Raw genomic sequence first — 21,534 nt, 5'->3', positions numbered from 1 at the left:
CCAGGCTCTGACCTCTGCACAGACACTGGTCCTGATCTTAACTCCCCGAACAACCCCATTACCAATGACCACCTCACCCCAGCACCCACTCCCCCTTTCTCTCTGACCTCAGAGCTGTTCACTGGAAAGGGCTGTGGGCTCGGACCCCCTCCTTCTCCCTCACTGGCAGAGTCACTTCTCCAGGGTTTGTTTCTTTAGAGCCCCACCCCTACCTCCCAACACAACAGCAGGCAAAACCAACAGTTAAACTTTTATATTTACAATATTCTCTTCATCTTTTGCCAGGTTTAAAAATGTGTACAGAGCCGCGAAGGGTTAGGGTGGGGACGTGGGATTGTCAAGGAATTGTTCTGGGGACAGGGGCTGGGCATTGGAGTCCGTGGCTGAATCATGGGGTCCCCCAGCCCCCCTCCCATGCCCCAGTTTGGGGGGCATCTGTCTACAGGGTTCAGGGCCCAGGTCCCTAGCATTTAGAAGGCAGGGCTGTTTGGAAAGGAGCTAGACCAGGCAGGGGAAGGGGTGGGAAAAGAACTAAGTTTCCATGGGTGGAGGTGGGGGCAGAAGGGACAGTCAGGAGGTAAAGTTCTGGGGAGCCAAGACCAGGGATTTGGGGGTCAGTGGAAGACAGCACTCCACCCCCTATTCAAATTTGGCACTAATGAACCCACAAAATGCCAGCAGACGAGGATTGGCTCCTTCTCGGCTGGTGTTCCTTGAAACCCTTCCCGACATTGTTACTTTCCCCAGAGGCCAAAACCGTCTCTCTTTGGGCAGTCACCTTACACACATCCTTTCAAATCAAATTCTTCCTGCTGCTGTCTGCCCAAGCGCCGTCCCCCACTGTCCCCTCCATCTGTTCCTCAGTACAGCTGACCCCGTTCTCTCCCCCAACCTGTCCGGGGAAGCCTTTCTCCCCTGCTCTCCTCCCCTCCCCCCTCCACTGCTCCTTTCCTTCAGCCCTGGGGGAGAGGGGGCAGGTCAAAGGAGGGGGTGGGCAGCTGAGGGGAGAAGCTGGCTTGAGACCAGGAAGGGATGTCTTCAGAGGGGGACGGCGAAGGGGGGAGGGAAAACGGGCAGAGAGGGAGGGATGAGACATGGCGAGAAGAGGGACGCAGGCAGGACCCCTTTAGCTGCCACCTCCCCCTCTCCTGTATCCTACCTGCCCGGGTCCAGGGCTGAGGAATCCTTGGCACGTTTTGGAGGGTCTTCGCCCCTCAAACCCACCTCACCAGTTTGGCACGGATGAGAGATGGTCTGAGGACTGAGGGAAGAAGGGCTGCCCTCAGACCGCGGTGAGGGCTTTGGTCAAACATGCACGGCCTCTGTGGGTGGCAGGTGCCATGCAGCCCCCCACCCCCCGAACTCTAGGGGAAGGAAGGGCAGAGCTTAGGGTCTGTTCATCTCCTCAGGGTTTGTCCCTCCCCCTCAGCTTCTGTCAGTTTGAAGTCCTTTCACTTGTCCTTCTCACAAGTCTCCCTTGTGAGAAGGTAAGTGCTGGGCCTGAGGCCCTAAGATGCAGGGAAGTGCTGGAGAGAAAGGGGCCGTCTGCATGGGAAAACATACATCCACATGCAAGAACATGTTTCCACTCAGAAATGCATCCTGGACCCAGGGGAAGACACGTTCCCAGGCAGCACAGGGATGCAGGATCTCCTCCCTTCCCCGCGGCAGGGAATGTGCGTCTGTCATCTGTGGAAGGCGAGGCCTGCCCGGGGGAGACCGTGCTTCACCTCACTTGTGCCACGGGGGATACACATGCTTCGCTGGGCCGGGAGGGCTGGGGGCAGGGCAGGGGGGCTGTGATTTCCTCGCTACTTCCCAGGCACCACCCTGCGTCGTCCGGTGGCCAAGGGTCGCTGTTTGTGAACACACCACTTCCAGGGTCTCCAGGGGGTGGGAGGAGGGAGGAGGTGGGAGAAGGCATGAGGGAACAGGATTCTGGGGCACAAATCCCCACAGAAATTCTTTGAGGGAGCCAACATGTGTCCAGGGCGGCAAAAAAAAACCTCACCCTGCACATGGGAAAACACACCCCCTCGTGAGAAAGCACACCTCCACGTGGGAAAATACTTCCACGTCTCCACACACCGAAGACGGGTGTCCAGACGACGGAGGGGAAAAAACACCCCCCCAGTTGTTCAAAGGCCCAAGTCCGGAGAAGAGAACGGGCCACTCCGCGCGGGAGAAGCACACACATCCCGGCGAGGAACCCCACGTCCACCTAAAGCTCCTCGACGTGTGACAGCTCCACACGACAAAAGCCTGTCGCCAAGTCCTCCTCCCTGCCTTCTGAGTGGGCCAGGAGGGCCGGGGAGGGGGGCCTCCCCGAGCCGCCCCCTATACCCGAGTGGTGGAGTGGGGATGGGGGAGCGTGTTGTTGTGGCTGGTAGCGGTGGGGGGAGGTGGGGGGAAGGGCCCAAAGGGATGGAGGGAGGGGGGCGGCGGGGGAGGGGGTGGCCCCAGGCCGCTGGGCAGCAGGGTCAGGGCCCCGGGGGCCAAGAGAGGCACATCGTCCGGCGCCCGGCGCAGGGCCAGGGTGTAGTCGGGCGGGCAGGCGGGGCGCAGGGCCTCCGCAGGGTCCGCCCCGACGCCCCCGCCCCGCTTCAGCTGCAGCGACACCAGCTCCTCCTCGGGTGGCAGCTCACGGCCGGCCGCAGGGAGCAGGGGGCCCCCGCCGGGCACGCCGGAGCCCGAGCCGCCGGGGGGGCTGAGCCGCCTGCACCGCAGCTCCTGCCGCCGGTCCCGCTTGTAGTAGAGGGCGGCGAAGGCAAGGATGTTGAGGAAGAGGAGGGAGGCGCCCACGGCCACGGTGACGCTGAGCTCCGTGGAGTAGTCTCGGGAGTCCCCGGGGAAGCGGTCGTAGGCCCGGGGGCCCGGCTCGGGCTCGGGCTCGGGCGGCAGGGTGGCCGGAGGCGGCGGGCGGCGAGTGCCCGGGGCACCAGGGGGCGGGCGCGGCGGCCAGCGCGTGGCGTAGGGAGGGAGGCGCGTGGTGGTGGTGAAGAGCTCCGTGTGCAGGTTGTGCAGGTGCGGCACGAGCTCCAGCCAGAAAGCCACCTTGTTGGCGCGGTAGTTGTCGCGCACGCGCGGCTTCAAGCCGATGTGCAGGTACTGCTTCTCCTTGCTGTTGAACTTGCTCCACACCACCTCCTCGAAGCGGTTGGGCTTGGTGTGGATAAACTTGGTGTCCTGTGGCACCGGCTGGTTGGGGTCGCTGTGGACACAGGGGGGCAGGGAAAGGAGGAGTAAGGGTGAGGCTCCCATGAAAGGCGGGGGTGGGGGCGTGCTATGGGAGGAATGGGAAGAGAGATGGACAGAGATGCAGAGAGCTGGGGAGACGGGAAGAGAGACAGAGACGGACACGAAGAGACAGAGAAACTGCCAGAGACGGACGGACAGACAGACAAATAGGGATAAAGCCAGACTGCCAGAGACAGTCTGAGATGAGGACAGAGGAGCAGAGAGGGCAGAGACAGACCACCAGTGACAGAGGCAGAGTCTGAGACTGAATGAGATAGAGACATATGGAAACAGAGACACAAAAGGACATGAGAGACAGCCAGGGGGAAACCAGCGAGTACAGAGTAACCAGATCAAAGCAAGCAGAGATATCAATAGATTTCAAGAGAGAGAGGCAGAGACAGCAATAGACAGACAGACACAAACCCTCACACACACTCAGACACACAGATGGGAGCACTCAGACAGCGGGCCGAGCTCTGGGAGGAGAAGGAGAGAGCTGGGTGGGCAAGGGAGGGAAGGAGAGACAGACACGGAGCCAAAGGCACCAAGTGAGCCCGCCCCCAAGAAAAGACAGGGACCTCTCTGTCCAACTCTTCTGAGTCTTCAACACACACAGAAGAGCTGTCCGGCAGGTGTCTGAGTTGAGAAGGCAAGAGTGCCTTGATGGAGGAATGATGGCCGTGTGAAGGAGAGGGAGAGAAGGGGCTGAGGATGGAGCGGGTGTGTGCCCTGACCCGCAGAGATGCCCGACCCAGTCCCTCTGGCCCTCACCCGGTCTTGGCAAAGTTGGTCCAGTAGGTCATGACCACGGCGCTGAGCATGACATCATTCTTGGAGAAGTTGCAGGGGAAGAGGTCGGTGGCGCCCACCATGGGCACACCAAAGACGTAGGGCAGCTCATCCCCGTGCGCTGCATCTGCCCACTCGGGCCGGCCCTCAGCCTGGCAGTGGTGGTAGAAGGTGTAAAAGTAGACAGGGGACTGGTAGTCAGCGTGCAACTTGGCGGTGGCCACAGCCGGTGCCACCCACTGGTGGTCGGTAAAGAGCGCCAGCAGGGTCTTGCGCCGCATCTCGCCATTGTCCCTGTCGGCCCAGTCCGTGTACATAAACTTGATGGTCTCCCGCAGCACATCCTTGCCCTCCGGGTAGCCATACAGGTTGTCCACAAAGTTGGAGACGGTGAAGTCGAAGGCGCTGGCGGACACGCCGTCCTCGCTCTCCGCCGAGTCCTCCACGAACTTGAGGCCCTCTCCCTGGTTGACACCGATGAGCATGTCGTAGTTGAGGAATTCTCCCTGCTGCATGAGGATCTCAGGGTCATCGGGGACTACGTCACCGTCCACCACGGGCCCAAAGGCGATATGGTAGCTGGGGAGAAGGGGTCAAGGTCGCATCACCTGTTCACCGGCCTCCTCTCAGCTCACAGCCTGCTGAGTCCTCTGCTCAGAAGACCCCTCTCCCCTAGTTAAAACCTTCTGAGCCCTTCAGGGTACTTGGCCTCTCGGGAAGTCCTCCCTCAAGCACTTCACGGAGCCTCGTGCACACTGGCTCTGTTTAGGCACCTCTGCCTAGGGAAGGCTTCTGGGAGAAGGCAGGGCCCCGGGAGGGCCTTGAAGCCCCCCTCTCCTGGCTAAATGGAATGCCTGTGGCCTGCGGGCACCTCTCACCCTCAACCTCCTTGGAACCAGCAAGGAGAATGGAGGCCTGGACCTGGCCCTCTCCCACCCCCATACCGGGCGGGCTGCACGTCCTGGTCCACCAACTCCCGAGAAGGCTTCCGGCGCAGACACTCCACGGCCTCGGCGCTGTCCTCCCGGTCACAGCCCACCTTGGCCGCCAGCAGCCGCGTGTACTTGAGCGGCTGGTAGTTGACAGACCAGCTAGAGATGGCAGTGCCACTCTGGGCGATGGCCTTCTGGAACAGCCCTGGTGGGACAGGCAGGCTTTAGGCTGGGCTGTAACAGCCTGAGGGAGGAGAAGGGGGACCTGGTGGGGTCGGGGGTGTGAGAAAGGGGACAGGAGGGACAGGCTGAGGAGGTGGCTGGTACCTTCCGAATGGTGGGAGAGGATCAGAAGGTTGACACAGGAGGCCCCTGCTCCAGATCCGAAGATGGTGATGCGCTCAGGGTCGCCCCCAAAGTGGGCAATGTTCTCACTGAGCCAGCGCAGGGCCTGGATCTGGTCCAGGAGCCCGTAGTTGCCTTTTGCAGCCTGGTCCCCAGTGCTGAGAAAACCTGGGGGTAGAGGAAGAAAGGGGGCTTCCTGGGGGTGTCACAGCACCCTTGCCCTCTTTCTGGGCAGCTCAGTCCAGCCCAGAAGCCATTCTGCTTCTGCTGGGTTTAGAGGAACCCTGCCGGCAGGCCCTCCTCCCAGACTCCAGCCCCTAGAGTTGGCTGCCCACCCTCACCGAGCACCCCAAGCCGGTAGTTGAGTGTGGCTACAATGACGTTGCCGTAGGCGGCCAGGACAGAGCCATCGAACATGTTCCCGGTGCCCTCCATGTAGGAGCCGCCATGCAGAAACAGCATCACCGGCTTCTTCCCGGAGTCCCGGATATCTGTGTGGGGAGGGGGCGGGTAGGTGGGCCGGGGGGTGGGGGACAAGGACACAGTCAGACCAGAAGCAGCACCGTCCAGCTCCCAGGCCTGCTGAGTTCCAGCCCTGAGCTCAGGGGACATGTCACTCCCATCCCTGGGGGGCAAGACCGGATTCCCCTCCCTCCCTCCCCAGCTAGCCCTGGCAGAAGATCCCTCCCCACCTCCTGCCGGTGTGCCCCACAGCACTTCTCCCCATGCCTGGCAGACCTTCCAAGAAGCCTAGCAGAGGCAGGGCTGGGGGCTGGCCCTCCTCAGGGCATCTGCTGGACCCAGGGGAACCCCTCCCCACACACACACAGCAAATCTCCCTCCTGCTCCTAGGAAGAGCGAGCTCCCAAGGCTGCCACTGGAGCTAGAGATCCTGGGAGGGTCCTGGCGTTTCCTTCGACTCAGGCCGTGGGCCTCAGCTCCACATGGTAGCCTGGTCTGTGGGTGAGGGGGTGCCAGGCCCTAGGGTCCCTGGGGGCTTGGTCTCCTCCCCGCCCTAATTCCTTTCTAGGTCACCTCCCCAGTTACCATGGCAACCCCCAGCCTAATTACTGTGGCAGGAGGCGGCAGGGTGGGAAAGAGCCTGCCTAATGAAGCCAGGGTGCAGCTCTAGTCTCGGACCCCCCAAACTGGCCTAAGTCCTGAGCTCTGGATCCTTCTCTTGCCATGTCCCCAAAGGATCCCATGATCACTCCCATATGTAGAAGGCCCCTTGAGGGGTAACTAATTCTGGAAGAGGGTGGGAGTCTGAGAGGGCTTGCCGGGGTCCCTGCCCCTGCAGCTCCTCCACGATGCAGCCACAGTGCCTGTGCTGGCGTCACCCCTGGCCTCCAGGCCCTCCTCTTTCTTGACACCTGCAATCTCTGACCAGCCTGGGCACTCGGGCAAATAAGATCCAGGCCTGGGGTGACGCCAGCACAGCTGGTCCCCAGTGCCTCTGCCCGCCTCCCTCATGCCGCTAGGAACTTCCCTCCTGGCAGAAGGTCAACCAACAGGTCACTGAGATACTCCCCTCCATCCCCCCACAGACAGCTTCCTGCCTCCTGTCTTTTAGGACCTTCTATGACACCTCCTTCCACCTGACTTTGGCCAGGAGCTCCTAGGTGGGCAGTGGCCTCTCTGTGTCCTCCCCCAATCCTATTCTTCCCTTTGTTCCTGAACCTCCAGTGGCCTTCCAACAGTTCAGGCTGGTCTCCTTCCTTCCGAGGTCCTGTCCTAAATGTCCTCACTCCTCCCCGCTCCTCCCCACCCAGCACCTCCACTCCCAGCGAGGGGGGAGGGGGAGTCAGAAAGGGGAGGAGCAGGAAGGGGGGCTGGGGCGACAAGAATTCAAAACCAACAACAAAAAACAGGATCAAGAAAGAAGAAAGAAAGAAAAAAACAACAACCAAAAAACAAGAAGCTCTCGGGGCAGATTCAACAAGAAAAGAAAAAAAACCCAAAAAACCAAGAAACCAAAAAAGATCCGTTTTTGGAAAAAAAGAAAAAAAGAAAAAAGTTCTTTGCACTTTTTCAAAATTTTGTGGTGAAACTTCAAGATATTGGGCCCTGTTTTCAAAAATGTCCAAATTCTTTAATTTGCTTCAAATGTGCGTTTTCTGCATCGGACAGGCTTTGTTTTGGAAACTGTAGCAGGTCTCTGCTGTTTCGACTGTGTCATCAATTTGCCAACTTAAATTTGTTTTTTTCAAATGTTATTTTGCTCCAAATTAAAAATTTTTTTTCAAATGTTATATTTCACAAGTTTCAAAACAGTCCAAATGTCTGTCAAACTAAACATTTTATCCAATTCTTTGGTGTTTTTTTGGTTTTTGTTTTTTTTCTGACATTCCAATTTCTTTTTGCACTTTATTTTCGCCATGTTTAAGCTTTTCTTGCCGGTTTTCTAGTGGGTCCAACATTGTTCAAATTTCGTTTGAAGTTTGCATAATTCTTTTTTCCAATTATTACAAATTTTTCTTTTCTTTTCTTTTTCGTTTTTAGTTGGGAAAACGACTGAGGGGCCTTGAGGGCTGTGAGGGCATTTAGTTAGGGGCGGGGCCGAGAACGTCCTCGTATCAGCAACCACATGCAGCAGCGGGATTTTTAAATCTACCTGTGTCTGGCGGATTGAGCGTCGCCTCGTCACGTTTTTTTGTGAGCGGACCTAAGACCGGGAACACAAAACAGAGAAAAAAGGACAATTTTGTGGGGAAAGATGGGGGTCGAGGGGAGATGGTGGATGGGGAGGGGAGGAGAGAAAGCAGAAAAGGGGAGGGTGAGGGGCAGAAAAAATAAGCCAAAAAAAGCAAAATTTGTTTTCAAGAAAAAGAAACCAAGAAAAGAGAAAAACGTTTCTACAACCCAAATTTTGTTCCCCTCCCCGGAAAAAGTCATGCCCCAAAGAAAAGGCTGGTTTTGGGGGGGTGGGGTGCCTGAGTGGGCTGAGGCCTGTCTTAAGACATATTGATTTGGCTGGAAAGGATTTGGCTTGTCCAAGTGTTTGCTAATTGCTGGAAATGAAACGGTGTTAGAGGTGGGGTGGGTGGGAGGGGAGGGGAAGCCAACCAGGGAGCCTGGGAGCCCAAGGCCAGCTGTGTCCCGCCCGGGGAGGGGCGCCACCACTCACGCAGGCCCTCTTCAGGACCAGCCAAGCACCTGCCCACTCCCCTAGGCTGTAGAGAGGAGGGGTTCCAGCAGAAAGGACTCTGCTTCCCTCTGGACCCATCTGGAGGGCAGAGGGTAGGATGGGGGTGGGGCAGCCCGTCCCCACAGCTCACAGCCCCTGGAAGCCCTCAGCTCTCCACTGGCCGGCAGGGGGGAGGTCAGCGAGGGATGCCTGCCCACCTCCCAGCCTCTCACCAGCCAGCATTTCTCTTCCATCCGCACTCACAAGCCTGACTTCTCACCCCATCTCCCTACTGTGGGGTGAAGCAGGGAAAGGGGTCATCAGGTCTTGCCCTCCACTCCACCTCTTCCCTCTGACCCCCCTCCCCACCCTCATCCCTTACCCAGGCCTGCTCTCCTCCCCCACAGATGGTGAACTCCCCACCAGGGGCGCCAGCCCCCACCAACCCCTGCTCTAATGCCAAAAGCCCCCCTCCCCAATTGGGGGTTCAGTCCACAAATAGGGAATAGGAAACACAGTGCCCTGAGCCAGCCCGACACAGAAGGTGCCAGGAGGCGCGGGGAGGTGCAAGGTGTGCCCCGTCAAGGAAAGGCCTCAGACTGGGCTCAGAGTTTGGCTCGAGGCTTCTTTCAGATTGGGAGATTAGTCAAGGGAGAGCTGGAACCCAGAGACCTGAGGGGTTCCCCCAGGCTGATCAATTTCTCCTCGGTGGCCTGGGGACCAGCATGAGGAGGGATGGGTCAGTAAGGCTGAGGCCAGCCTCCGCAAGGCTTCTCCCAACTGGTGGTGATGGCCCCACGGGGACCCATTAGGATCAGGGCCTTTTCTTCTCTGACAGGATAGGGATGGGGATGGGGATGAAGTCAGCAGGGCGTGTGTGCGCGTGAGAATATGATGTGTGTGTATGAGAGAGTGTGTGTGTGTGTGTGTGTGTGTGTGTGTGTGTGTGTGTGTGTGTGCGCCTGAGTCAATGTCTTCCTCTCAGAGCTGGTGTGAAGATTCAGTGAGATCACCTGAATGTGTCAGGCCCCAAGCAGGTCTGCAATAAGCGATGGTTAAAAATACAGAAGGTGTGGGCATGGGTGGGGTGGGGGCAGGGTGGGCAGTTTGTGTGAAGGTGCTGGGGTGGACAGTCCATTAGTGGGAAGTGCTGGGTGAATGTTTCACATGAGGGGTGACGAGACAATAGCCCACTGAGCGGGGCTTTGCAGGCGGGACAGCTTTCTACCTGAAGATGTGGGTGGAGAGTCCACGAGTGGAGAGCATTGAGATGGGTGGCCTATTGGAGGCACTAGGGTGAATAACTCACTGGTAGGAGGGCGCTGGGGTAGGTAGGTGGTCCATGAGAGGGCAAGGGAAGGTAGAGTGGACGGCTCTGAGGCAGAGGGTGTTGGGATATTGGGGAGGATGTGTGGAATGTATTAGGGTAAGTGGTCTATCAGAGTGCTTGGAATCTGAACAGGATCGGGGCAGAAACTTCCGTGCATTGTGTGTATGGGTGGCTAGGAGGCGTGGCTTATACGGGGAGGGGTAGTGATGGTGTTGAGGTGCATGAGGTGTTCTGTGATTGGCATGTCCTCCGGGTGCAGGGAGCGAGGTGTTGGAGTACTTGATCTGTGAGTAGGGTGTAGGGTTGCCACCTGTGCTGTCACAGCCTGAGGTATGATACTGATGACCTCTAGGCAGGAGCTGGGGTAAGCAATGTCTGAGAGGTGTTGAGAACATAGGGGACCGTGGTGTGAGTAGCCTGTTGGAGCACGTGGTCCAGCTGCAGGGTTACTGGGGTAAAGGTCTGTGTATGGGTGTTACTAGGGCACATGATCTATACCCAGAGATACTGAGAAGCACAGGTCTATATGGGTGACAGGGTACACAATTCCAGAGAAGTGCTGGCGTCCATGCTGTGTGAAGGTGCTGGGAATTTTGATATGTGGGATTCTAGAGCACAAGGTCAGTGTGCCGGTCGGTTGGGTACCTGACCTGAGTGTTGAGTATTTGAAATTCCTGGTCTTGTAGTGGGACTTGAGTTCATGATGTGTGGGTGTTGGGTGTGTAGGGTGTACAGTGGGGTTCCTGGATACCAAGCCTATATGTAAAGTTGTTGGAAAACGGCCTGTGGCGGGTGTTATCAGAGTGGATGGTCTCTGTGTGTGTCGGGGGTTTCGGAGTGGTGACACGGGGAGGAGGAAGGATAACGTGGGCGCTCTTTGTGAGGATGGTCTGTCGGGGTGGCTGCAGGCCTGCTGATTACCCTCTGCCATGGGCTGCTGGAAGGTACTGACACCGGTTGGGCTCGATGTGCTGGAGGCTGGCTGGGGGGAACTGTCCGGTGGGAAACTGCTGCTGGGGACTAGAGCACTGCCGCAGTGAACTAGAGAGTTCATTGTCAAGAAGAGCCAGCTCGGAGCCCCGGGGAAGGTGTTCTGTTGGGGATGGGAGGGCTGTGCTGTGAGTGGAGGGGCCCTTGGCAAGGAGCTTCCCTGAGCCTTCGGGAGTGTATAGCGATCAGGGGACAGAGCATCCTGGGGAAGAGGCACTCAGCTCAGGTGAGGGGCCCTGCATGTGACAGAAGGACGTCTGCCCATGCTGGCCTGGGGAGAAGGAGTCTTTGCTGTCCTTGAGGTGGAGGTGGAGCTCAAGTGGGCAGTGGCTGGGGACAAGCCCAGGCCTGGGCGCAGGAGATGGGGCAGAGCCGGAGTGGCTGTCTACGCAGCTGATGATGGATGCCTCCACCACCTGACCGCCCTCAGTGTCCCCTCTGTGTGTGCCTCTGTGGGCAGGGGGTGGGTAGGCCCAGCCTAGTCCTGCTGCCCTTGCCATCGGCTCTCTGGGTGCACAAAGAGCTTCTGGGCTGACTGTGGGATTCGTTCCTAGGACTGCCTGGCAGGGACCCGTACCACCCTGGGAGGGCACGCAGAGCCCGCAGGGACGCACTGCCCCTCACGGCCCTGGCGAAGGCCCAGCTCCCGGCCCGGGACCTACCGGCGCCTGAGGGTGTGCATGGATGTCTGTGGGCTGTGTCCACCGGGGGCCCGGCCCGGTGCCCGCGCCCTTACCGTCCTCGGTGGGCACGTAGAGGTTGAGGTACAGGCAGTCCTCGCTCTGGTTCTGCACGTAGGTGGCGGCCGCCTCCAGGTTGTCGGTGAACCACACGGGTAGCATGATGGCGGGCAGCGCCCCGTGCAGGTTCTGCGGGCAGGCGGGCGGCAGGGTGGTGGCGTTGCGCACGCCGGGCCACGAGGCGGGGGCCTCAGGCGGCTGGAAGCGGCGGGCGCCCAGGGGGGGCGTGGCGTAGGGCACGCCCAGGAACTGCACGACCGGGCCCAGGATCTCGTTGTTGAGCTCGCGCCGCACGCCGCGCACTCGCCCGTAGGCCGTGTTCACCACTGGGAAGCGCTCCTCCCCGAGGCTGCCAAGACCCAGGCCCGGGCCGCCCGGGGCGCCGCCGCCGGGACCCCCTCCCCCCCGCTGAGCCCCCGCCAGCCCCACCAGACACAGCGCCAGGAGCCACATGCTGATCGGGGGACCCCCCCTCCCTCCCCGGGACCCCCCCCCCTCGGAGAGAGAGAGAAGGGGGGGGAGAGGGAGGGAGGCCCCCCTCGCCCCAGGAGGGAGGAGGGGGCGGGGGAAAGGGAGGGAGGAGGGGGGTGGGGAGGGACCTGGGTTAGACGGGACAGAGAAGGGGTCTGTTCCTCTCCATGGAGGGGGCGAGGGGTGGGGAAGGGGAAGGAAGTGGGAGAAGGTGAAGGCAGGCCCAACCTGCGGGGAGGAGGGACAGACAGACGGACGGACAGAAAAATACAGAGAAGAGGTGCAAGAAGGGAAGGGAAATTGGACGGGGCAGACAGACAGGAATGGGGAAACAGAAGAGACAGGTGGTTAGTGACTCGGAATTCAGACCAAGTTGTCCCCCTTCTTCCATCCTCTGGCCCCTTGACACCTCCCCCCCCCACCCCAGCCACCCCCTCCCCTCAGCAGGGACCCAGATAGAAAAGTCTGAGGCTGGGGTGAGGTCCAGATGTGTTAAACGTCTAGGACCACCAGAGGGGAAGGAGGGTCAGCTCCCCAGACCCAGTACTTCCCCTTCCAGCTGTTTATCCCTCCCAGGCATGTTCTCCTCAGGGACTCAGGAGTCCCAGTTCCCACCTCCCTGGGAGGGATGAGACAGACAAGGAAGAGAAAATAAAAATACCAAGTCATTAATTAGCAGGAAGTGGTGGGTTTGTTTATACGTGTTAATCACTCCTGAGCTGTAATTTCATGGCACTGAACTCCCACCCCAGGCCAGACTTGGGTCTTTCTTGGGACTGCACAAGCCCAGCACCTTACCCTCCCTTCAACATCTCATTCTAGAAGGATTTGTGTAGTGGGGGAGACCCCTGCACCCCAGGGCCTCTCCATTTCTCCCCTCAGAAGTTAAGGTGCCTTGAGGCAGGGAGAGGATGGGGAGGGGATGCTGGAGGGGCAAATCCGGGGACAGGTGCGTGATTCTGCAGCCGGTTGCCGGGCGACAGGATGCTGCCCCGCAATGCTACCTCGGCAACGGGCTGCAGCTTTAACCCTGGAGTGGGGGTGGGGGTGGGGGTCTGGAGGAAGACGGGAAGGGGCTGGGTTGGTTATGGGGTCCATTCAGGGCATGAGGAGGAGAGCAGAGACATGAGTCAGAATGCTAGAGTTTCCCCCAGCCTTCGCATAGAGGGAGAAGTATATGTGTTGAGGGGAGCTGGAGACTAGGGGCCTAGAGAACCCTAAAAGAGCTGCCTCTTGCCCCTTGTTGGCCAGTCAGAACTAGCCCTAGTGACCAGGCCTCTGGCTGGGGAGAAGGGGTGCTGAGGTGGCTTTAAGGAGAATCAGGTGCACCCACCAATGGCTCCCCTCCCACAGTCTTGAACAGCCTTGAACCCCAGACACCTCTTCTTCTATGCATGGCATTCTGACCCATGCCCTGGGGACAAACCTTGGCCTCTTCTCATCCCATCCCAGCTATTCACCTCCCCTTCCCCTTGCCAGCCCCCACAGTTGCTGCCTTGATGCCTGGGTGCTCAGGGCAGCAGGAGCAGGACAAGGGAACAGATCAGACTGAAGGGGCAGACACCCGGGTCATCTCAGCAAGCCCCCCCGTCCCCCCCACAGCCGCCAGAGCTGTTTGCTGACGCGGGGTTTTCAGAGCCAGGCACCAGCCCGCGGTTGGCTCTCTGCAGGTGTCAGTTTATTCCAGAGATGAGGACACAGGAATCCTTACCACACACACCCAGTCATGCCCTCCCTTTCTTCAGGCCCTCTTAAGCTCCTGTTCCCCCATCACCTGGAGGGGGCTTGGGGCTGGCTCCTCTAGGTTCTCCTCTGCCTATGCCAGGCTGGACTCTGCTTCCATGGCCTTGCCGCCCCTCCCCCACCCACCCCCTCCGCCTCCCGCGAACAAGGTCTGCCTCTGTCACCCCCCTCCCTTAAGGTACTTTGGGCCCCTGGCCTCCTCCCTGCCAGCTTCTCTCCCTTCCTCCCTCCCACTGGAGCCCCCCCCCCATCTCTCTCCTCTCCATAGCGCTCCCTCAGAGCATCTTTCCACGGCCTCTTCCAGCTTGCTCCAGCTCTTGCCTTCAGTCTCTCGCCCCTCAGTCTTCTTTCATCTCTCTTCTACACCTTCCTCTTTGGTGTTTCTCATTTTTCTGTCTCCTTCAAATCCCTTCCCCAAATTTCTCTCTCAATCCCCTTCTATTTCTCTCTCTCTTTCCCTATTTCTGTCTCCCCCATTTTCTCTCCCCTGCTCTCCTCATCTCTGTCTGCCACATCTTGCCCCCCCCATCCCTCTGCCTTGTTCGCTCCATTCCTGCCCAGGCCTGACTCCCCCGGTCAGGGAGAGTTGAGGGACGGGGGCTCAGGCCATAGCCCCCCCCGCTTCTTCCTGCAGTGGGGAAAATGGCTTGGCCGGGAAGGGGAGAAGGAGGGGGAGGGGGAGATGGGAACACACGGGGTCTGTGGGCCCATTCAAAGGATCATTCATGGGCTGGAGAGAGGCAGAGACAAAGAGACCGAGACGCAGAGACACGGCGAGAGCATCCCTAGGCGGAGACACGCAGACAGAGCAGGCTGGGGGAAACCAGGCGCAGGGAGAGAGATGGGGAGAGGGAGACCCCAATGGACCGCCACGCAGCCCCCTCCACCCGGCCCGGCTTAGCTCCTACCTGGCTCAGCCCTGGGGCCGTGGTGCCTCCATCCAGGGCTCTGAGTAGGGGGCGGACGGGCTTCGGGAGGGGGGCGGCGGCCTCTGAGCCCCCGCGGCCCCGCAGGCCCAGCCCCCGCCCGCAGCGCCTCACCCGGCGGGGGAGGGAGATCGCCCCAGCCCCCGGGGGCGGGGCCGGGATCCAGTCGATCCCCGGGGAAAGGAGAGGTAGGGGATGGGGTCAGGAGGAGCCCAAGAACAGGGAACCCCGCAGTGGGGACGGCGGAGGGAGGAGGAGGCAACGGGACAGGGCTGGATTGGGAATCCACTGGCTCCGTGGGCTGGCTTCTAGGGACCAAAAGGCGGTACAGGCGGAGGATCCTGAGGGATCGGGTACGGGAGGAGGAGTCCACGGCAATCCCCAGGGGGCCAAAACCCGGGAGCGCAGGATCCGCGGTGCAGGGGCAGGGATCCAGCCGGAATCCTCAGGGAGGGGGAGGGATCTAGTCGATCCCGAGGGCGGGCGGGAGGGGGAGGTCCGGGGAGTCAGAGGAGGGCGGGAGCCGAGTCTGGAGCCCCGGGGCGGGGGTCGGCACAGATCCTAGGAGGGAAAGCGGAGGTAAGGGGTAGGCTTCGGGCAACGCTTAGCAGCCGGGAGGCCCGGACTCCTGGCCCCGCGCGCCAGGGCCCGCCCGCCCCGCGTCCATCCCAGCCAGAGAGTGATGATCCGCCGGCTGAGCAGCCGCAGCAGCCCCGCGCGTCACCGCGCGGCCGCCTCCCCCGCCCCCTGCCGAGAGAGCGGCGCACACCCCTCGTTCGCACCCGCCTGCCCGCCCGCCCTCCAGAGTGTGGGGGGGATTGGAGAAGGTGGAAGGGGACGGGAGTGGACAGACCGACGGATGGACGAAGCAGGCCAGCAGGGCAGGGTGGAGACACCCCACACACACACCGTTATCTCCCACCCTCCGGGTTCTCGCAGTTAGTGCGGGGGGTGGGGAAGGAAGGAGGGGGTGAACTCTAAGGGGCGGGACATCGTATGAAGGCGGAGCCTTCGGTTCTGGAGGAGGGGCCATTTGGGTAGTGGGCAGGGTTTAACGGTGGTGGGTGGGGCTTGGCTATCCGTGAGGCCGCCTCTTTTTGGGAGTGGGTCTGGTTTAAAGCTGAAAAGGAGGAGCTTGTGGGGAAAGGGGCGGAACTTTGCTAGGGGACCGGGATCTTTGGAAATTGGCCGGAGGTGGGGGGGGGGCGAGGTGTTAAAAGAGGCTACCAACTTGGAAAGTGGGCCAATCCGTGACGCAAATCCTCTAGTCCCGCCCCCCAGCCCCGCCTCCACTGCTCCGCTCCTCCGCTCCTAATTGGTTCTGGTTTCTCCGCCCGCCAGAAGTCTTCGCCACTCAACAGAGGTTTTACAAAGGCCCGAGTACCCGGGTGAGGACCTGGACGCTGAAATGAACACGGACCGGATTGGGCACATGTGGACTTTATTTGCATGGGAGATCGGGATTGGCTGGCCTCTTGGGTGGCCCAGGCGGTGTTCGTCCGGCGCGTGACCGTCCACTGCCATGGCTGGTCTGGGGGCTGCTTTCCGCCGCCTGGGCGCCTTGTCTGGAGCTGGGGCCTTAGGCTTGGCCTCCTACGGGGCGCACGGTCAGGAGGCTGGGGACGGAGCTGGGATTGTGTTGGGGGCGATCTTTAGGGTCTGGTGCAGAGGCGGAGTCTATGGGAAGTGTCGGCCCTCCCATAGACCAGACGACCCGCGGATCCCTAAACCTTTTAAAGTCCCTCAGCCCGGCCCAGTTGGTTCCCAGAACTGCCCAATGCGTGTTTCCACCAATTAGAAGCCTACTGGGGGCGCCCTTTCTCGCCTGCGTCCACCTGGGTCCCCTTGGGAGTGGGGGCGGTCGAGGTTGGCGCTAGGACTGGTAACCTTTGCTTCTCCTTTCCACAGGAGCCCAGTTTCCGGATGCCTACGGGAAGGAGGTGAAGTAACTGCCCTTGGGCTCCTCGGCTTCGGGGCCTATGAGGGCAAAAAGTCTGGGGTCCCTGAGGGAAGTAGGGGAGGGACGGGGCGCGGGCCTTTGTAGCGGCAAGGTATGCAACTCTTGAGGCCTGGGTGCCTGAGGGAGGGGCAAGCTGGAACTTGAGAGGTGGGGTTGGAGGACGAACTCTTGTCTGTTGTGTCCCCCCGGGATCCTTCGTTGCTTAGGAAGTCCCCCCATTTCTCCTTTTCTTACAGCTCTTTGACAAGACCAACAAACACCACTTCTTACACAGCCTGGCCCTGTTAGGGGTGCCCCTGTGCAGAAAGCCCCTCTGGGTAATTCCTCCCACCCCTAACCCTGACCAAGCCCCCCCCACTCCCTCTAGCCTGCCCTGTTCTTACTGGCCTGCGTTCCGCCTTGTATCTCCTTCAGGCCGGGTTACTGCTAGCTTCTGGAACTACCTTATTCTGCACCACGTTTTACTACCAGGCTCTGAGTGGAGACCCCAGCGTCCAGACTTTGGCCCCTGTGGGAGGGAGCCTGCTACTCTTGGGCTGGCTTGCCTTGGCTCTTTGAGCTTCCTTGTGTTTAATTTCTGGGTACTTCCTTTTAGAAGTGGAGCAGGGAGGGGATTAAAAGAGAAAGGCAAATAAAGAACTTTGGAGTCTTTGTTCATCTTAACCTCTTAAAGGAGGAAGGGGAGGGATTGTCAACCTTTGAACTCCTTCCCTTTCCTAAGACCGAATCAGCGAGACTTGGGCCTGGGTGGAGAGTCAGGGTTCACTTCAAGTTAACTTGTTATGAGGTTCTTAAACTGGTGGACATTAGAGTCATAAAGAATGCTTGAAATAATGCAGATTCTTACCAAAGCCCTCTTCAGGGCCTGGCAATCTGTATTCTAATAAGCTCATCTTGTGGTTCTGATGCTCACTAGCATTAATACTAGATTTCTGTAGGGTAGTGGGTTTTCTTTCCTTTTTAATTTTTTATTGGAGTATGGTTGCTTTACAATGTTGTGTTAGCCTCCACTGCACAACAAAATTAATCAGCTATACACATACAGATATCCCCTCCCGTTTGGACTTCCCTCCCATTTAGGTTACCATGGTGCATTAGGTAGGGTTCCCTGTGCTCTACAGTATGTTCCCATCAGTTGTCTATTTTATACATAGTATCAATAATGTATATGTGTCCATCCCAGTCTCCCAATTCCTCCCACCCCACCCCTTTCCCCCTTGGTATCCGGGTAGACGGTTTTTTGAGCAGCCCCTTACTGTAGAAGTCAGAGTTAAGGCAAGGCGGGATGAGGTGTCATTAGTTACAAAATACTTTGGGGTTCAAAGCAGGGACAGAACATCATGTATTGGGGGTCAGAAAATGCTTCACAGTGCTTGAGATGATTCTTAAAAGAGCTCTGTTGTGTGGCTGAAACAGTGAACAGAGACAGAGGTGGGAGGGGAGGTGTATGGGGCCACCCGAGTCCTCGGTGTGGGATGAGTTTCTGACTTAGGCAGGAGAGGAATGAGAAAAGGTGGCAAGGTGGGCTGGAGTAGCACCTACAGCAGAGAACTGGAGGGTATTTAGTGGGCAATTTTTATTAAACCAGTTCTCATCAAGTGTTGGTCACGTGTCAGACAGACACATGTTACAAGGAAATTGAACCATGCACGAGACAGACACCATGTTTCCCTCGTGGGGTTTCCCATCTGGTATAGGAAACAGACCTTAAACAACTAAACACAAATATATCACTGTGAGGTATGCTATGTGCTTGAAAGAAAAGAACAGGGGGGCTGGAACGATGGGGCAGTGGAGGGTGTGCCCCTTTAGATGGGAAGGCCTCGCAGAGGAGGTCCTGTTGAAGCTGGAACTAACCATGCGCAGAGTGGAGGGGAAGTGTATTTTTGGCAGAAAGAATACCTGGCAAACAGGCCGAAATGGAGCAGTTTGAAATCCCTGAGGCAGGAGAGAACTGGGCGTGTTGGAGAAAGAGCAAAAGCAGCGTGGCTGACGTGTGGTGTGGTGAGGTGCTCAGAATTTATTTGCAGCGCAACGGTTAAGTCATTGAAAGGTTTAAAGTGAGAGAGTGCTAGGATCTGATTTATGTGTTTAAAAGATCTGGAGAACCAATCAGAGGACAGCAAGGATGGCAATAGGGAAACCAGCCAGGAGGCCACTAAAGAGGTCCAGGTGTGAGATGGTGACGGTGGCTTGGCCGAGGGTGGAAGAGGTGGTAAAAATGTTCAATTCAGAAGGGGTGAATGAGAGGGAGATTTCTGGTTTACGCACCGGGTTGGATGGAGGTGCTGTTACTTAGATGAGAAATACTGAAGGGTGGGGCAGATTAGAGGGAGGCAGATCAGGAGGTCAGTTTTGGACATGTTGCTTCTGAAATGCCTGGGAGACATCCAGGTGGAGGCACCAAGCAGGTAGTTGGGGAGCTCAGGGAGGTGTCTGAGCTCAGGAGAGAGATCTGGCCTCAAGTTTACTCTGCAACCCACTCTGGTCAGTCTTCTATCCCATCTCTTCCCCATAGATGCCCTTGGAAGGATCCCATGAATCACTATGACCTCTTGGTTGCCAGACCCAGTGGATGATTTTCAATCTCATCTTCCTCAGCCTCTGCAGCATTTGACACAGTTGGCCAAACTGTCCTCGAACACATCCTGTTCCTTCTCTGACACCACTCTCCTGGTCTTCCCTATCTCTGTGGCTCCTCTGCCGGCTTCTTGTCTATACCCAATTTAAATCAATGGTTTCCAATTTCTAATTTAAAAAAAGTAGAACTCATAGGTATACATATTTTAATTTCACCTTTTAAAATTTCTATTTTTGTGTATATTTTATAAACGTGCATATCTGTATAGTATACTGAGGGGTACATACTTAATTTTTCTGACGGTGTGCATTCAAAAAAGTGCAGACCGTTTAGCTGAGTGAGACGATTTCTAGGTAATTTCATTTGGCCCCATAGCTTTAATTACAATCTGCATATTTCTAAATCCAGAATTTATCTCTGACCCTAGTCCTGGCTAAGCTCCAGACCCTGTAGCAGCTGCAGTGTACAGTGTTCAGTGGAGACCTGCAGGAGTTAAGTGATGAGGGAGAGTGGCGTGTTCCAGACCAAGGCAAGAGCCTTGGAGGCAAGAGAGCCCTGTGCCTTCAAGACCAGAAAGAATTGCTGGTGGCTGGCTTGAAGATCATGAGAGGGTCAGTAGTGAAAGATGAGGACAGATGGGGCCAAATGGTGGAATGCCTTGTGCTGAGAGGTTGGACCCTTCTGAGGGCAATGGGGAGCCACTGAAGCATTTATATCCAGGGAGGAGGCATACACTTGAGGTGTATTAGTAGAGGATCACAATATCTCTTCATTTTAAAGATGAGGGGAGGGATTTCCCTGGTGGTTCAGTGGCTAAGACTCCACGCTCCCAGTGCAGGGGGCCCGGGTTTGATCCCTGGTCAGGGAACTAGACCCATGTGCGCAACGGAGAGTTCACATGCCGCAACTAAAGAGCCCACAGGCCACAACGAAAAAAAGATCCCACATGCTGGGATGAAGGTCCTGCGCGCCGCAACCAAGACCCAGTGCAGCCAAATAATTAAAAAAAAATTAAATAAAGGGGAATTCCCTGGCGGTCCAGTGGTTAGGGCTCTGCGAGTTCACTGCTGTGGGCCTGGGTTCAGTCCCTGGTTGGGGAACTAAGATCCTATGAGCCGCACAGTGCGGCCAAAATAAAATAAAATAGAGTAAAATAAGGCCTCAGGGGGACCTCCAGAGTGGTCCAGAGTGCCAGTGGCAGAGCCGACACTGGATCCCCAGGCTCCTACTTCCCAGTGCAGTGCCCTTGTTGCATTTCCATCCACCCTTCATCTCAGGCAGCATCTGGAGCACAGGGAACCTCCAGCTGGAGGAAACCCTGACATTTGGCATGGCCACCGTCCATGTAATATATCCCTAATACCTTTGCTTTGATCCTCCCTGTGGGTCAGACTCTTGGAAAACCAAGATAAATAAGGACCACGTGGTAATTGGTCCCTATTATTGCTGCACACTGTTACCAGTCTTCTCAACAGTCCTGCAAGTCAGTGGAAAGTGAAGCTAAGAGAGGTGAAGCAACTTCTTCTGTATCATACAGCCAGGACCTGGGGAAGCTGTGATTCAAACTCTCTTCTGTCCAGTTTCCAAAGCTGAGCTTTTTCCTTCTTGTACATACCAAGAAACTCAGATTTCAGCAGTGGAGACAGACCCTTTAAAAAATAATTTGATACAATGTGTTCAGTGTTACAAGTAGATACTGAGGTGGGCTTGTTTGCCTTAGGAGACTGGTAAGACTGGCGCATTTGCTGGGTTTTCAGCATGCATAGTTCACCAGAAAAACGGACAAGATTATACTGGTAACAAGTCGAGGAGAACTGGAGTGCCTGGAGCTCAGGATGGAGTGGGCAGGCAGGAAATGACAAAGCAGTAAGAGTGAAGGGTCTCCTGGGCCAAGCCTGAGTCAACTTTGACTTCCCTTTTCCTCACATTCTATATCCAAGCCATCATCAAGTCCTGTTGGCTCAAATACATAACTGGAAACTGACCATTTCTCACCACCTCCATTGCTACCACTCTGGCAGCTGGTCCACGCCACCTGCAAATCTCATCTAGCTTTCTGAAAGAACTTCCCTCTGCCCTTGCCTACCTACAGCCTACTCCGGACAAAGCAGCCTGAGAAAGAGACAGAGAGAAATCCTTCTAACACTGTCACCCTTAGCCTTAGCTGCAATTTAAAATCTACCGGGGAATTCTCAAAAAGTTCCTATGTCTGCACCTCACCCCAGATATTCTAATGTAATTGCTATGAAGTGGGGCCCAGCTAGAGGTATTTTTACAGCACCCCAGATGATTCGAACTTGTAGCCAGGGTTGAGGAACACTGTCTCAGTATGTAAATCTCATATCTCTTCTCTGGCCAAA

The 21,534-nt window shown here is 57.4% G+C and overlaps 2 protein-coding genes across 4 annotated transcripts; one reads left to right on the top strand and one right to left on the bottom strand.

Moving 5' to 3' along the window:
• Positions 1-238: 238 nt before the first annotated feature.
• NLGN2 (neuroligin 2) lies at positions 239-15,313 on the bottom strand. 3 transcript variants are annotated; one of them, XM_027130879.1, is made up of 8 exons: positions 14,616-15,313; positions 11,490-12,192; positions 7,921-7,971; positions 5,648-5,797; positions 5,289-5,474; positions 4,974-5,166; positions 4,012-4,608; positions 239-3,211 (listed from the first exon to the last, which is right to left on the bottom strand). In XM_027130879.1, the coding sequence occupies exons 2-8, from the start codon at positions 11,944-11,946 to the stop codon at positions 2,338-2,340; spliced, it is 2,508 nt and encodes an 835-aa protein (XP_026986680.1). In that variant the 5' UTR covers positions 11,947-12,192; positions 14,616-15,313; the 3' UTR covers positions 239-2,337. The 3 variants fall into 3 exon arrangements, with proteins under 3 accessions (XP_026986680.1, XP_026986682.1, XP_026986681.1); XM_027130881.1 differs by lacking the exon at positions 14,616-15,313 and adding an exon at positions 8,667-8,725 and having other exon boundaries at positions 11,490-11,554; XM_027130880.1 differs by lacking the exons at positions 7,921-7,971; positions 14,616-15,313 and having other exon boundaries at positions 11,490-12,363.
• Positions 15,314-16,083: 770 nt separating this feature from the next.
• TMEM256 (transmembrane protein 256) lies at positions 16,084-17,244 on the top strand. The gene is made up of 4 exons (XM_027130887.1): positions 16,084-16,240; positions 16,542-16,573; positions 16,830-16,910; positions 17,008-17,244. Exons 1-4 carry the CDS (start codon positions 16,156-16,158, stop codon positions 17,149-17,151), a joined length of 342 nt encoding a protein of 113 aa, XP_026986688.1. The 5' UTR covers positions 16,084-16,155; the 3' UTR covers positions 17,152-17,244.
• Positions 17,245-21,534: the final 4,290 nt, after the last annotated feature.

Source organism: Aethalodelphis obliquidens, unplaced genomic scaffold (genome assembly GCF_003676395.1).
Source record: "Aethalodelphis obliquidens isolate GAN/ISIS:26980383/991018 unplaced genomic scaffold, ASM367639v1 scaffold38, whole genome shotgun sequence".
Classification (NCBI taxonomy): domain Eukaryota; kingdom Metazoa; phylum Chordata; class Mammalia; order Artiodactyla; family Delphinidae; genus Aethalodelphis; species Aethalodelphis obliquidens.
This window is presented reverse-complemented; position numbering and strand designations above follow the sequence as displayed.

What these genes read in the sequence shown, in the direction of transcription:
- NLGN2 (XM_027130879.1), bottom strand. Translation starts at nt 11,946, where the DNA reads ATGTGGCTCCTGGCGCTGTGTCTGGTGGGGCTGGCGGGGGCTCAGCGG. An exon ending in GCTCAATCCGCCAGACACAG is followed by an intron (nt 5,798 to 7,920) that starts GTAGATTTAAAA and finishes CTCCCCACACAG; the next exon opens with ATATCCGGGACTCCGGGAAG. An exon ending in CTACCGGCTTGGGGTGCTCG is followed by an intron (nt 5,475 to 5,647) that starts GTGAGGGTGGGC and finishes CTCTACCCCCAG; the next exon opens with GTTTTCTCAGCACTGGGGAC.
- TMEM256 (XM_027130887.1), top strand. Translation starts at nt 16,156, where the DNA reads ATGGCTGGTCTGGGGGCTGCTTTCCGCCGCCTGGGCGCCTTGTCTGGA. An exon ending in GGCCTCCTACGGGGCGCACG is followed by an intron (nt 16,241 to 16,541) that starts GTCAGGAGGCTG and finishes TCCTTTCCACAG; the next exon opens with GAGCCCAGTTTCCGGATGCC. An exon ending in TGTGCAGAAAGCCCCTCTGG is followed by an intron (nt 16,911 to 17,007) that starts GTAATTCCTCCC and finishes TATCTCCTTCAG; the next exon opens with GCCGGGTTACTGCTAGCTTC.